The sequence below is a fragment of the Crinia signifera genome, chromosome 3 (genome assembly GCF_055691185.1).
Source record: "Crinia signifera chromosome 3, ASM5569118v1, whole genome shotgun sequence".
NCBI lineage: Eukaryota > Metazoa > Chordata > Amphibia > Anura > Myobatrachidae > Crinia > Crinia signifera.
This window is the reverse complement of record NC_139219.1, coordinates 109,786,792-109,803,408: the sequence shown is the minus strand read 5'-3', so window position 1 is coordinate 109,803,408 and position 16,617 is coordinate 109,786,792. Positions and strand designations below refer to the sequence as shown.

General features: G+C 40.4%; 1 protein-coding gene across 7 annotated transcripts in view; it reads right to left on the bottom strand.

Moving 5' to 3' along the window:
* Positions 1-16,617, bottom strand: part of FAM120B (family with sequence similarity 120 member B) — a 224,095-nt gene that overhangs the window by 68,401 nt on the left and 139,077 nt on the right. For 6 of the 7 annotated variants that reach the window (XR_014471647.1, XM_083176370.1, XM_083176373.1 and 3 more), the window contains 2 exons: positions 1,524-1,730; positions 1,086-1,112 (listed from right to left, as the gene is read on the bottom strand). Coding sequence is in view for 6 of the 7 variants with exons in the window: in XM_083176370.1 (XP_083032496.1) it covers positions 1,086-1,112; positions 1,524-1,730 (234 nt within the window). In the remaining variant the exon portion in view is untranslated. The remainder of the gene's footprint in view (positions 1-1,085; positions 1,113-1,523; positions 1,731-16,617) is intronic. The other variant, XM_083176374.1, reaches the window with a different exon arrangement.

Here is a 16,617-nt window from a genome sequence, read left to right as displayed (position 1 = left end):
AATGGATGACCATCGATAGCTACAACAATCGACGGTTATCCAAGTAATATGTTACTACTATCGATGGCAGGGTGCAAAATCACCATCAATGCCAACCATTGATGGCGTCTGCACCAATGCCCATCCCTACTCTGTAAAAGCCCCAAACCTTTACTACCCCTCATGCCCACACACCTCTATCACTGCCCTGCCTCCTGTTCTCCTGCCCCGTAACTTCCGCCAGTGGGGACCCGCTCACCCTGTGTTGCCCACATTCCCCGATCATGCTTTACCACCCAGCCTCCTGCTCTCATGCACCCTAACTCCCACCCATCTGAATAGTTAATGTCCAACTTCTCCTGTTCATCCTTCATGAAGGTTTGATACATCTTTCTTGTGTGTTGAGGGCTTCTACACAGTAGATAGACAATCATGCTTTACGTGGAGTTAGCAACATACAGTAGAACAGAGCTACTATAGTAATTCACTTAAGCGGAGGAAGCACATGTATTAAAAAAATAAACACAATTATTTGGCCTTCTGCAATTCAATGAGCTTAGTGACTGCAATTCACAAAGTCAGCATGCACAATTAGGGGTCCATTCATGAAGCAATGAAAAGTGCAGAATTGAGCCAGTGGAGAAGTTGCTCATGGCACCAGTCAGCTTTGAGATAGAACTTATCAGGTGTCTTCTATAAAAGTATACAGAGTAGATGATAGTTTGCCATGGGCACCTTTTTCACTGGATCACTTCTCCTCTCTTTTCGCTACTTCATTAATATACCTCTTACTGCCTCACTTTGTATTTTGGTAATAAAGTTAGAAACCAAAGTTGTTTAAAAAAAAAAGTAAAATAAACAGTAGTTATTAACCAAATACAAATATTGCATACTATACTTTTTTATAATTTGTATAGCAAGGAAGGTTGAGGTAATCAATTATCATTTGTTGTTCATTATATTAATTTTTTTTTGTTTTGTTTTGTTTTAATTCTGCATAACTGTCCCCAAATTAAAGGGATAGTGTATTGGTTTGCAATGTATAATATACGATTTTATTTAATAAAGAACAAAAGTACTACTCTTGCCCTGTATCTTATCTTTACCTTATCTGATGCTGTATGTTTTATGATCTGTGGAACAATATAATATAATAAATGTTATTGCCAATAAAAGCATCCGTAAACCATAAAATATTCACATTCTTCAAAGAGAATGAAGAATAATCTTCATCTAAGAACATAATGACTTTCTTCTAGAACCCCTAGAATGGATAAAGCCATAGTGGCTCTATCCATTCCAAGGTCATAAATCCAGACAGCAGTACACCTTCAATGTTAGACTATTTTCTTCACTGAATGATTTATAAAAGGAGAATTTTTAGGCTCACGTTTGCCCATTTCATGGTAACCATAATAACAATTTGTGCACTTGCCAGCAATAAGGTCATGTTTACAATCTGTGTACACTGCACCAAGAAGCAAATTATATATACAGTAGGCCTATTGTAATCCCATGTAGTATGATCAAACAGATTTACTCACTGTTTTTATTAAGATCTCTTCCAAAGGTCTCTGGCTATGACACTGTAGGTATTTCTGATGAAAGAGTTTCCCATCAAATGTGCTCCATGGCATCAAATCGACCATTTTAAAGGGATAACCACAGGCACAATTGGCCCCCATCAGGGTAATCAATCCTCGGAGAAAGAGAAAAGCAAGGTGAACTGCTCTGGAATCCACATATGGAAGCTATAAATAAAAAATAAAAAAAATTAAATAAGGAAGATATGACTCAATTATTTAATTTATTCTCTTTGGCGCTTTTAGATTTTATTGTTACCTTGCAATAATGTACTGTCATATAGACATTTAAACATGAGTGTGATGCTGAATTCTATCATCATTACACTAAGATTTCATTATTGGCCTCATGATCATTAATAAAATAAAGTACTAGAGATCTAAATGAGTGATCCTTCAAATGTAAGCTATAGCTATATAAACATGGACTGGTAGAGGCAGCTAAGACTTGACAATTTTTATATCAATCTGAACGAAACTCAAAAACTATGGCTGTATGAGCTTTCATTAGGGAGGACACTAGCCACATTTGCCCTTGTAGTGTACACTTAAAGGGGTCAATAAAAAATTGCAGATGCAAGTAAATGAGGCTTCTCTGGTACCACTGTATTAGCAGACTTTTGTTTGCAGCCCCATAAAGCTGCGTACAAAAATCTGCAAATCTGTGACCAGATAGGTCAGGGGCCATAGCATCTTGCCCCCCTCATTCTCGGAGGTGAGCTGATTGGATTAAGCCCTATATTACTACACAACCATATGTAGCAATATCTGCATTCGTTTTATTTACCTTCTCTTTAAAATTGCTTTAGCGACAGGTGTTTTTACTCAAAGAAAACACAGAAAGTCAACATGCCAACATGTATTATTTCACCCAAATAGTTGACCATACCTTGTAGCAAAAGAACATTCATTTTGTTCCGCTGGAATCTTACAATACATTGTTTACTTATGAGTTACGGAATTTTTTTCCTGTCACCTGTGTAATTTCCATAAAAACACGCTTTTCACTTATATTAGTAAAAAAAGTTAATAAATCTTGTAAGTTAGCACTTTCCTCCTCTAGATCATTTCAATGATAATATTCCTTCCAAAAGGAAAGCAAGCAAAGATATACAAATATTATTTTAGTAAAAAAAGTACAGGATAGTTTAGACATACATTATAACATATAAAATATGCTAATTATTTACAGATGCATCCCTTTACTCAAAATGATCAAGTTTGTGACCCAGGCTGGCTCTACCATTAGGCAGCTGCCTAGATTATCCAAAATCTGGGGGGCGCTTTATATATTGTAGGTACCTGACATTTTTTTTTTATTGAAGCAAAGTGTTATACATTCATATCAGGTAAACAAGAAGTCCAGAATATGTGCATGTAAACATTGTCAATAAAAGCGTTAAAGTGTGAAATCATTGTTTTGGTGGTCATTACTGTACATCCTGTAACTTAACATACAGTATATTTGACCAATAAAAGAAAGGAACAAAAAGAGAAATGATGATCATACTCATTTGTCCGTGCCTGATTATCCTCCCGTCCCACCAAGGTAAGAAAATATATCATCATAGGGTAATAGGTGGGTCTGCTATTAAAGTTTGTGCCATGTACCATATATTACTGGTAAAAGAGTTATGGATTTGCATGCGTACTAGGATTGACAAAGTGGAGATATAGCTCTTACAAATTTCTAGAAAATGTTGCACTTTTTTATCCCTTTCTGAAACCAATCCCACCCATTTCATACGAAAAAGGTAAAATAATTTAGCCTTAAATAATTGTAAAGATGGTGACTCTGGATTTATCCGTACTTGTAAAATCGCCTTACGTGCTGCAGTACTAATAGCGAGCAATAATTTCCTGCGCCTCTAGTCATAGTGAGATTAATTTGGGAGAATTCCAAAAATTGTCCATTCTAGAGTTAAAGCCAGATAGTTTACCAGTTTTTCAATAGCATAGTTTCGTATCTGAACCCAAAAGTGTCTAATTAAAAGGCATTGCCACAAACAATGATAAAGGTCAGCTAGTTTATATCCGCATTTTCAACAATTGTTACTATTTTAGAGTCCTGTTAAAATCTGTTTGTAGGGGGGTTCCTGACATTTTAAACACCTGTTGAATTGTTTCTGAAATGCTCAAATACCATAATTCTAGGTTATGGATTTAAAGTATGTGTTTACATTTGTCATAAGAAGTGCTAATGTTACCTCTATAGCTATAAATATCTTAAACACTGCCTGTCATAACATTGAAAACATAACAGACACACCAACATGATCCCATACAACAAGCACACAAATGCTCTGTACTTGGCCTTCCCATTTATTTTTCGATTGCGAAGCCTGTCCTCCTGAGATCAGCTAGACGGTAGGTACTATGCCCCCCAAATAATTGACCTTGTCCAGAACAGGACAGGAAATCCCTGTAGCTTATGGTGGTGGGTAATTCAGAATTCGTGCTATCCTTTCATCATAAAAAAGTCACAACAGTAGAGCTGTAGCTCACTATATACACACTTTGATGTGCCCCACTATATTGCTGCTAGCACACACATTCCAGGACTCTTAAGCTCAAGGGGGCTTGTGTGCAAGAACAGCAATAGCAGTGATGCTATGAAATAGATGGACAGAGATCTGTCCTATTTCACAACCCAACACACAGATAGCATACTGTACATACACACACACACACACACACACACATCATATATACACTGTTCAAAAAATAAAGGGAACACTAACATAACACATCCTAGATCTGAATGAATGAAATATTCTTATTAAATTCTTTGTTCTTTACATAGTTGAATGTGCTGACAACAAAAGCACACACAAATTATCAATGGAAATCAAATGTATTAACCCATGGAGGTCTGAATTTGGAGTCACACTCAAAATTAAAGTGGAAAAACACACTACAGGCTGATCCAACTTTGATGTAATTTCCTTTAAAAAGTCAAAATGAGGCTCAGTCATGTGTGTGTGGCCTCCACGTGACTGTATGACCTCCCTAGAACGCCTGGGCATGCTCCTGATGAGGTGGCGGATGGTATCCTGAGGGATCTCCTCCCAGATCTGGATTAAAGGATCTGCCAACTCCTGGACAGTCTGTGGTGCATGGTGGATGGAGTGAGACATGATGTCCCAGATGTTGCTCTATTGGATTCAGGTCTGGGGAATGGGTGGGCCAGTGCATAACATCAATGCCTTCGTCTTGCAGGAACTGCTGACACACTCCAGCATTGTCTTGCATTAGGAGGAACCCAGGGCCAACCGCACCAGCATATGGTCTCACAAGGGGTCTGAGGATCTCATCTCGGTACATAATGGCATCGAGGCTACCTCTGGCAAGCACATGGAGGGCTGTGCGGCTCTTCAAAGAAATGCCACCCCACACCATTACTGACCCAATGCCAAACCGGTCATGCTGGAGGATGTTGCAGGTAGCAGAACGTTTTCCTTGGTGTCTCCAGACTCTGTCACATGTGCTCAGTTGAACCTGCTTTCATCTGTGAAGAGCACAGGGCACCAGTCGTGAATTTACCCAATCTTGGTGTTCTCTGGCAAATGCCAAATGTCCTGCACGGTGTTGGACTGTAAGCACAACCTCCACCTGTGGATGCCGGGCCCTCATACCGCCTTCATGGAGTCTGTTTCTGACCGGCAATAAAATACAATCTCCAACGGGACTTATGGTTGCTCCAGAGAAGGCCAGCAGTTTCTGCTGGCCTTCTCTGGAGCAACCAGAAGTCCCATTGGAGATTGTATTTTATTGCCAGATGAAGGACTGTCATCTGTATTTTAGGTCCAGTTACTAACCCCACAATAGAGGAGGCCAACTGAAATACCTGAACTATTAATATTATAGGCAGTATACTGCTTCTGATCACTAATTAACCAATAGAAATTGGTAGAATAAACACATAGGGCTAAAGAATCACTACGTCCCGTGTATAAGAATTGAATGACACTGCTACAAAAAAGGAAGTTTCCAACTTTATTCACACGTCAAACATTAACCAAAATACTGTTATATTTCCCCTGATAAAGTCTCTGAGACAAAACGCGTTGGGTTTCTCTACAAGAAGTTTTTAATTCTGTGAAGTCGAATAAATAAATATTGGAAGATATCTCCTGTTTGCTTCATTGGATGTGGATCCTACAGAATGTATTTGGACAATTACACTAATACCCTAGGCGCCATACCACTATTGGGTAAAAGTATTGTGCTGTGTCTGTTCCCTACCCCTCGGGGAACTTAGTGGTGAGGCTGCCGAACAATAAAAACTAAACTTGTAAAATAGGCTTTAGCGCGAGATGGAATATTGGGTATATATACTGTATATATATATATATATATATATATATATATTGAACAAGTGCAGAGTGGGTTATGGGTCAACAGATGTCAAAGTCAACACCAAATGGTCAATATGCTTAATGGTTGACATGAGCAAAAGGTCACCATGAAAAAGGTTGACATATGAAAAGGTTGACCTGCGTTTTTTAGCTTTTTTGTGTCAATGTGAAATTTTAACACATGGACCCCAAATTAGTGTTCTGCGCCACCTTGCATGGCTCACTTTGTTTACTGTGCTATAGGTATTCTAGTGCTCAGCACACTTTACTATTCCTAATCAGTGTCCATTTGATTTGCAACATGCAGCAATGTTGGGCCCCAACCTGCAATAAGTGAAAGTGAGGATAACCCTGAATTCCATTTGGAGCTTACTGTATTCAATGTAAGCTTTTTTTAGTGATTTGGATGTGCTTATTAGTTAGGTGTATGTCCGCTCTCTTAATTGCTTGATTTTATTATTTATGTTCTTGAAAGTTTGACTTTTTTTAGAAATGAATGACATACCTGAGGGAATTATCTATAGCTTTGTTACTAAATCAAGTATTTGTAACCACCCTGTAGGAATCCTGTGTTTGCACCTTAAAAAGTTATAAAAAAAATAAGGAAATGTATTACCAAAATATAGTCAGGTTGCCCAAGTGCTTCTGTATGGTAAATACAACATACATAGCTGAAGAATATCATTTCTTTAGTGAAAAGAACAAAATCTTCACAAACCAAGCATCAGATTCCTTTATTAATTTCAGTTGGTTAGGTAGGTTAAGCCTTACACAATTGGCATGGTAAGTGGAATTCTACTAGTCCTGTAAAGACTCCCAGCTAAACCATAGCTTCAAACAACAGATGGCAACTTTAACTGTGCTCACTCAGCATTAGCCAATAGCATGTTGAGCGACATGCAGTTTGCTAAAGGGATGTCTGGCTCTCCAGCAGCCACTATTTCCAAAACACGCTTAAGGATAATTTGTAATGTTGCATCTTCTTAGCTGCTGCCATTAATCTAAGCCTTTCCTGCTTATGTAAGCTTTGTGAATAAGCAATGTGACTTGAAAGAAGCAACAGACATGCCAATATCTGAAGGTTCAGAAAACCAGAAAAACTAGTTTTTTTTAAATGCCTCTAAAGTAGCACAGTAAATATTTAAACATAAACAGTCAGACTGTTTGTTGTTGATATGCACAGGAAGGCTGTTCTGCTGACTTTATTGCCAGTGTGTGTAAAGTGATGCCTCTCAACAAAATGGAAAACTACTGGTTTTAGGCCAACTTTGTGGAACTCTGCAAAGTGTTGACAAATATTGTTCCATTTTGCTTTATTGCTCTATTGGCACTGTGATGTAAATAAACAAGAATTTAATATAAGCAAAACAAGTAGAGTGCTACTACTGCACATACTTGCTGAAAAATAGCTTCCACTCATGTGAAATCCTATGCTTTGACTGGGGCTGTAGACCTTGCTAGATTTTATATTATTAGCTTAATGCCGAACAGCATTTTTGTCCACTATAAAATGTAGACACTTTAGTTTATATGTATGGATTCTATTGAATGAAAAAATGAAGGCTAGTGTTAGGACTTGTTGATCAGTAAATGTACAGTATTAAGATCTGAAAAAACTTGAATTTCTATTTGAAGATTATTTAATTTTTAATTTCTCTATGGTTTTAACATCATGTATAAATTGAAATATAGATTTAGTAAACATAATACTAGTTTGCTCTAATTTCTTAACATGTATACCCCACATACAATAGATGCAGATGGGCTACATGAATCTCATTAAAAGCCCGGTTTCCCAGTTTTATTTATGTAACACTTTTCTCCAGCAGAATACATAGTCATTTTACAAGCATCAGAATACAGAGCATAATGGCCACAATAAGCTTAATTCCGGTGGTTGCACCCAAAAGTTACATAACCCACCAATGAAAAGTACCAGATCAAGCCACAATTTTGGGTACACTACACAGGTTACCTTGGGTGGAGCAGACAAAACCTAGAAGATACTGTATTACAGAAAATGGGGAAGTTACAGTGTAGTAAAGCTAGAGGCAGAATCCTTCTGTAATCAGGGCTGCCATCAGAAATCATGGGGGCCCAGTACAAATGGTGGCCCAATAGTTCTACTACAGAACCAATATCTATTTTTTGCACATTTATTTAACTCTTTTTACACCATCAGCCTGGGGTCCACCACTCTGGGACCCCTTTGTGTGGGGGTTCTGACTACCTCAGGCACCCGGCTCATGCTGACCAGCCGGGGTATCATGTCTCGGCCGAGGGAACTAATATAAATAATTTCCCCCGGATGTAGCATGGCACCACTGCCTGGTGAAGCCTGGTGTTGGTTTCCAAAATACGGGGGACCCCTACTCAGGGGCGGATTTAGGGATGAGGGCGCCCCTAGGCACGACAATAATGTTTACTAAGTAGGACAGTTTATAGGGGCAGTATCTGCATGTCCTATCCATTTACACTCTATTTAAGATGGAATATAGTACAGTACAGTGGATATTTTGCAGTTATTGGTACATTTTGGGCTGAAAGTACTATCACAGGCATCCAAGTGCCGCCCCCAAACATGTGCCGCCCCTAGGCCGGTGCCTCACGTGCCTAATGGGAAATTCGGCTCTGCCCCTACTACTTTGTCCCCCCATAGTTTGGGAACCAGAACCGGGCCAAGAGCCTGATGCTGGATATTAAATACGTAGGAACCCCATCTGATTTTTCCATCTGTATTTTTACAACCAGCACTGGCTCAATGAGCCCAGGGCTGGTTATGCTTGTGGAAGGGGGACGTGTTTTTTATAATTATTTATTTCATTTTGTTATTTTACACAGAGAAGTCTGCATGGATCTGACCGATCCATACCTCCCAACTGTCACGATTTTAGAGGGACAGTCCCGATTTTCGGGTACTGTCCCGCTGTCCCACCCGCGGCAGGCATTGTCCCGCATGCGCACAGCGTCTATTCTCGTATGAAAATGAGGTCGCGGCTAATTAGCATAAGCTGCGCCCTCATTTGCATACGCCCCGTCCCCTTTTCGGGCGCCCTATTTCTTCATGTCAAAAGTTGGGAGGTATGCCGATCCGTGCAGGCTTAAGCCATATATGACTGGAAAATTATAAGTAGTTCCATACGTATTTTCTACTGAATTACCGCCCCAATTTCAGCAGTACGAATGTTAGAAGATGAGCATATCATGATAGAACTCATGGCCATATAAAGTTCAATCGATGGTGTATTCATTCGAACACCAGAATTTGGCTGATATTGACATATATAAATACAGCAAATCAGCAGAATTCAGCTGATACTGATGCTAATTTACCAGCCATATATTTGACATTAAAAGGTAGAAATAAGTGCATTCGTACCATTTGATCTTAGTAAATTTTCCCCCTGTGTGTTTAATGCACTCTCTGCACTAATTCTCCAGAGTGAGATTTGTGGTTTTTTAGGTTTCTAATCAGAAAACACTGGTTAGCACAGATGGCGTGTTTAAGGGCAACCTTGCAAGCCTTGTGTGCAGAGTAGACTAGATCGCTCAGCACACCAGGCTCATACACATCACCCGTGTGTATGAGCCTTTATGATGACTGGATAAAGCAAAGCTTTAACTGGTAATCCAAGGTCCTGAACTATGGAAAGTGTGAAAAACTTGCCGGCAGCTCTGGAATCCATTTTGAATAAGATATTACTGTTTAATCAGAAAGAAAGCAACTGTTTTGCTTAGGGGATTAGAAACAAAAATGTACTAATTGGAGGGTTCAAAACAGGTTAAATATAATACAGTACATGTAGAACATAGTAATTGCAGATTGTTTTAGCGCGAAACTCTAACCAAACATTCTTCTATGTAACTGTCAAGACCGGTCTGACTCACATTGTAATGAAACTACACTAAACTGAAAGTATGCGGAAAGTTTGTGAAAGTGAACAAGCACATTTTTAACTCCACTACCACGTCTTTCTGCTAGGAGAAAACTTATGCATCTGCTCTGGCGGCAAGAAAATGCTTTAAAAATCTACCCTTTCTAAAAATCTATTGTATTAGCGCTCACAAATTTATAGTTTAAGAGAAAGTAAATAATGCAATGATATGTGAGCAATCAAATTCATGCTGTTGCATGTGGATTTTCTTATTTGCAGTGTTACGGTTTCTCATAACTCCCAACATTTGGATCATCGAAAGAAGGACTACTGTATGTGTGTGCCGAAGGTGCGGGCCTGAAATTGTGGGGGCGTGGCCAATACTTATGATGCTCCTGCGAGTCCCCATTTTCCATCACTGTGGGGGGCATGGCCAGTGGCTCACAGCCCCCAGCTCCTCTGTCTCTGTGAATATTCCCTGCTCTGCATCGCTTATGCAGAGTTTTCACATGCAAGAGCTGACAGTGGACTGAATTTGCAGAGGCAAAAAAGGGACACTTTTTTTTTTACTAATTTGGATTATCAAGAAAACAATTAAGTAACATTAATAAAGCATTCTGAAGTAACTCATAATTATCACCAAATGAAGACGCTAAAAGCATCCTGTGAAAATATATAAAAAAAAAGACATCCTTGCTAATCCCATATTTAAGAAATTAGGTTAAATTACCTGCATGGATGTAATCGAACATAGAAGTAACAATGAAGCCTATTCTGGATCACTCGTAGTGATCTGAAAATCGGCCCCTGCCTCAATGGACGCAGTTCCACTCATGTGCAAACCCTGACTGTGTCATGGCCACATTAGCATGGGAACGCCCAGCGTTTTCATGGAGACACCCATGAAACACTGGGCATTCCCATGCGGTTAGCATAGTGTAGGGCATGGAAGGTAGCAAAAAGTAGATTGTCTGTGAATGGGAATCAGTCAATAATTTCAGTTTTTGTGGCTGGTTTTGAAGAGATTGGGGCAGATTTATTAAGCTTGGAGAAGAGATAAACTGGAGATAAAGCGGAGAAAAGGTAAAAGGAGATAAAGCACCAGCCAATCAGCTGTGTTGGAAATAGACAGTTGGGAGTTGATTGGCTGGTGCGTTATCTCCTTTTACCCTTTTCTCTGCTTTATCTCCAGTTTATCTCTTCTCCAATCTTAATAAATCTGCCCCTCAGTTTCCAATAAGCACCTTTTTGAAGTTAAGCCTGCAATAGACCAGGTATGAAATGGACAGGTGGAATTTCCATGTTGAAAAGCTGGGTTTAGCCATAGAGGAAGGAATAAATATTATTGTGGATTCAATTTCCACTGTTTGTGCATCCTGAACCAAAGAGACCTGGTGGAGATCAGTAGAGGATTATCGAGGCAATCTTTTTTTGTCATATGTAAAAAATGCTATTAAATGAGTATTGGGTATAAGTGTTTGTTCTAATGCAGAACTGGTGTATACATTAGATAAAAGCCAATATTTAATGTAATGACAAATATATGCTTGTTTATGTGAGGAAAATTGATACCGCCCTCTTTTTTACTACTTTGAAGTATCTTAAGACTAATTTTAGTTTTTTTGCCTGACCAGAAAAAAATTTGGAAAGTGGATTTAATGCTTTGTATATCTTTGATTGTTAGTAAAAAAGGCAAGATTTGTAATGGGTACAGAATCTTGGGGAAGAAAACCCCCACAAGGGATAAGAAAAGCACACTTAATTTCCCCCCAGCACCCTGAATGATACCAGTAACAAGATATAAACCCTATATGTAGTGTTCACGCTAGGTGTATTTTGCAGGGTGCTGCGCCCTGCCCATTTTCTTTACTTACTCCCATGTCCTACCCCTTTTACAGATAGTACTCTATGCCCTTGTGCCGCCCTCCATAAGGCCTCTCTGTGTACTGATGCACCCTACCAAGAAAAGAAAGTTGTAGGTCTTGCCAGTTTTTCAGTTTGGAGGTTACCGTAAGAATTGTTTTGAGAGTAACTTTTTAAAAGTGGATTTTCCCAAGGTGCCAATTCAATATAAATAACCAAAAATACATAAGCGGTTAAATAACCCCCCAAGTCACCCTATCATTTTGGCAAGGAGATCTTTATTGAGTAATGTGTCTGAATAGCTAGTTTTCTCCAGCCATGTGCACAAGACACAAAAAAATTATTTGAAGTAAACCACAGAATTGTTGAACACATTGGGCCCTTTACCACTTAATACCTGGTTATGTATGCTTGACATAACTAGTTTATACACTTATATACCACATATGAGTGGTGAAAAAACTATTGACACACAACCAAAAATATGCTGGTCCGGAAATGTCATTCTATTTGGTCCTTAAGAGAAAGTTTTTACTCTGAATTTTTTTTTTTTATTGAAAATTCTATTTCCAAACTAGTGGCTGTGCCATGGGTTCCCCTGGAGGCTCCCGTGTATGCAAATGCATACATGTTTGATGTTGAAGATATGTTCTTCTTCAGTGGGTACGTAATCATATCCTTTTTTACAAAAGAGACATTGACAATGTTATCCTGTTTTGGACAGGTGTATATAACCAGTTTAACTCCCTGCTAAAATAAATTAATTGAAGAGACTGCCCAATCAAATTTACATTTCACATGGATCTGGAGTCTATTTTTTTTTTTTGGACGTTAGAATTTCGAATATCAAGTCAAAATTAAAAACAAGTATCTACTCCTTACATGTTATTGAAAGCAGACAGTCATCACCCTCCAGCTGCTATGAAAGGGTGACCTTACTCCCAACTACTCAGGGTAAAAATTATTCCCAGTGAAGAGGATGAATTGGTAGCTAATTTGGATGACCTGTCTAATAGATTTTTAGAGAGGGGATACTCATATAGATGTCTCCAAACTTCTTTCGTCTATATAGTGAAGTGCCCATGTGGCCCTTGGTATATAGGCAAAACCATCCGTTCTTTTAAAGAGACATAGATCCACAGTTAGAGCTGCTATTAAATCAAAACAACAACTAGGTAGACATTTTGCAGAGCTTAAACACAATTTGTCTAATTTTACACATTTAATTATCAATCATGTTCCCGAAAACAGACAGAGAGGTGATAGACACAAAGCATTATTGAGACTTAAAACAAAGTGGATTCACTTGTTAGATATGATCAAATCAAGAGGTGTCAATGAGCAATTGAATTGTTATATCTTTAACTAATTTAGTCATTTTGTATATTGATGTGGTACAGTTAAGATCGCCAATATATTTGTGTATAATTATTGAATATAGCACTATAATGTATTTATGCTGATTAATTGATGTCAGTTTTAGATTAATTTATTGTCCTTCCATGCACTTTATATGTTTGCAGAGCCAGCCCTAGGCAGACTAGGCAATTGCCTAGGGCAATGGGCTATGCCTAGGGGCGACCGCCTCCTTTAACATTGGTGATCAGTGGGGCCAGCAGTAGCCCCGGAGCGAGTGCTGGCCTATAGTTGAGGTGCTGTGGCTGCACTGTATATTAGAATATGTCTACCTGCAGCTCCAGGGCACCCGCCTGGGTAGCGCCTGGCTCTCCTCCCTGCTGCCGCTGGACTTCTCCCTGCTGCTGTCAGGCACCCGCCTGGGGTGCCCTGGCTCCGCTACCTGCTGCCTCTGGATCCCCACTGGGCGTCAGTGGCTGGAAACACCAAGTACAGTAAGTAAATACCATACTATGGGTTTGATACGAAATCCCGGTGGTCGGAATCCAGAAGCCGGAATCCCGTCCGCCAAAATCCCGACAAGGGGGAAATGGATCGCCCCCCCTTGCAGGCTCGCTGCCCTCGCCACGCAGCAGGCCCGGTGCCTCGCTACGCTCGACACACTAATTTATTCTCCCTCTATGGGTGTCGTGGACACCCATAGAGGGAGAAAGTATCGGGATTTCGGCGGTCAGGATTTTAAATGCCGGGATTATAACTGTATCCCCATACTATAATTAAAATATATTAGAAGGTGCTTCAGCACACTGTACTTTCTCCTCTATGTCTGTCTAACACTGTCCCTCGCCCGGTCTCCCGCTGTCACTCTCCCTGTCTCCTTGTCCTTGTTGTCATTTTCCCTCTCTCTCCGTGTCTCCGCTGTCACTGTCCCTACTGAAACTCTCAGTTTCCCACTGTCACACTTGCTGTCTCCGTGTCCACGCTGTCACGCTTGCTGTCTCCGTCTCCAAGCTGTCACTCTTGCTGTCGCCGTGTATCCGCTGTCACTCTTGCTGTCTCTCTTTATCCCTATGCCCTACATCTCACTACACATCCCTAGTGCCCTGCGTCCCCTACACCCACCCTAGTGCCCTGCGTCTCACTGCATCCTCCTTAGTGCCATGCATCTCCCTATGCCCTTATCGCAAGAGCTGTCCCGTGTGTTAATGATCATATATGTTAGAGCAGTGGTAGCCAACCCTAGCCCTCGAGATCTACCAACAGTGCACATTTTCCAGGCAACCTAGCTGCTGCACAGCTGCAATCATTAATCACTGACACATTATAAAATATACACAGATGGAGCTAATTAGCTCACTTGTGATTCTGTGAGGAGACCTGCAAAACATGCACTGTTGGTAGCTCTCGAGGACTAGGGTTGGCTACCCCAGTGTTAGAGCATATGCGATCATTAACATTGCGAAGCCCAGCGGAGGGGGGGGGGGGGTGATAAATGTTAGAGCATCCTGCCCAAGGTCTGTCATTATGTTTGTATGTAACTTTGATGCCTGACAAAGGGTAATAAACCTAAAAGCTTGCTTACTATGGCGAGGTTTGCTGCTTATTATGGTATGTAAAACCAATTAATGCCGTTATTCAGGCCATGAATTATACGGTACACTTGGCTCACCCCTGGAATTATACTGCACAACTGGACTGATATGGGACACTGGGCAGCACAGCTCAACTGATATGGCACACTGGGTACCACAGCTGGAATGATATGACACACTAGGCAGCGCAGCTTGACTGTTAGCGGGCAGCCCTGCAGTAAAAAATAAAAAAAAAAACTTTTTTTTCACAGAGCCCCTTAGTTGTCCCCCACAGCAATCCCATATTGCAGTCCCCTTTAGTAGTGCCCCCATAATAGTACCCTATACGTAGTAGTTTCCATCACAGTAGTCACCCCTTATTAGTTGCACCCTGGCCATTAATATAGTTTCCCGTTCAGTAGTTCCCCCTTACCAGATGTACCCTTTAGTTTACCCTGTAGCAGATGTCCCCCATCAGCAGCACCCAAGTTAGGAAGCCTGTTAGTTCCCCCATTTGATTGTCCCCTTTAGTTTATGCCGCTGCAGCCTGCATAGCGTCCCCCTCTGCAGACAGCACAAAAAATCCATGCTGTCTGACTTTAACTTGCAGAATGAAGATGGCACCGGAAGCCGGGACTTATATAAAGTTTCAGTCTTGCGAGAATCCGACGCGGGATGATAGCGTTTTGGTCTTGTTTTCAATTTATCGGTGGAATGAACGCAAATGGCGCGAGTTTGGGGGCGTTCGGATCTCTAGGATCCGAACACGCTCATCTCTAGTTATATACCTGCACTGAGTGCCTTTCTTTACCCATTTTTATAGTGCGGCTATCCCGTCGAGGTTACCGTATTGGAGGACAACTCCAATTATGCTGTGGGGGAAAGCAGTGGTCTACCTTCTCTGGTGGGAGAGAGAACATTTCAATACATGGTAATTAATACATTATCATGCTTTATAATATATGCCTCATACACACTGGGTGTTTTTGCCCAGCGTGCATGAGGAGCGATGGGTGGAAATGCATACACACAGTGATTTTGTGCCAGTGATTTTTTTCAGGGGGTGAACCGCTTACCATAGTACAAGAATATGGAAAGTGGTTCCCTCGACTGGTAAAGAAGCCCAACGGCAGGTGATGATGTGGAAGGGTGCATCAGCGCTCATCGCCAGGGCATGCACACTGGGGTATTTTGAGCTGAAATTAGCTATAACACCAAAAGTTAGCTACTTTCAGCTCAAAATGGACAAGTGCGTATGGGCCTATACTTTTCTGTCACCTAAATTATAATAGCAAGGTGTGCTGCTAAAAACATAATCAGTGAGTTCAGAGAAATTAACAGTGCACTGAAATAGCAAAATAAATTAAGCGATGGTTTAGCTTGCTAAGGTAATAGAAATGGCAATGATTTCTGGCCCAGGTTGTTCTGGCATACAATTCAGCATGATAGGCCTTACTAGTACATTTTGTATGATGTCAACATTTAACCTCCCTTCCTGAGAAAGGGAGTCACCCTGCTCAAACTTATTACAAAGGCACCTAGCCCTTCCTGGCTTCCTCAGGGAGCAATGCCAAGCCGTTTAACTTCCTGCGAGACACCACTCTCCAGTGCTAGGGGTATAACTTTATCCTGATTTAACCCCTAACTTGCTAGAGCAGAACAACAATACACTATTTTTCACATGCCATAGTTACCTGGCATTGAATGTGCATTAAACTATTACCATGGATACTGTGCATTGTGCGCTACTGGAGTGTGATAACCAGGCAGTTCTATAAGTGAATGTGCCATTAGCTTAACAAAATAAACAGACATTTCACTATTGGCACCTGATGGAAACAAATGTATTTGTGTTTTTTTTCTCCTAAGATTATAGTAGGACAGGTGCTTATTATATGTTTTAGGACCTAACAACTAATGGTTACTGTTAAGTAGAAGAGTGCAAGCAACAGAATACTCTCTAAATCTCCATACACACTGGACGATTTTCCCCCACGACCAGTGATTTTTGCAGCTGTGAATGGCTTTCCAT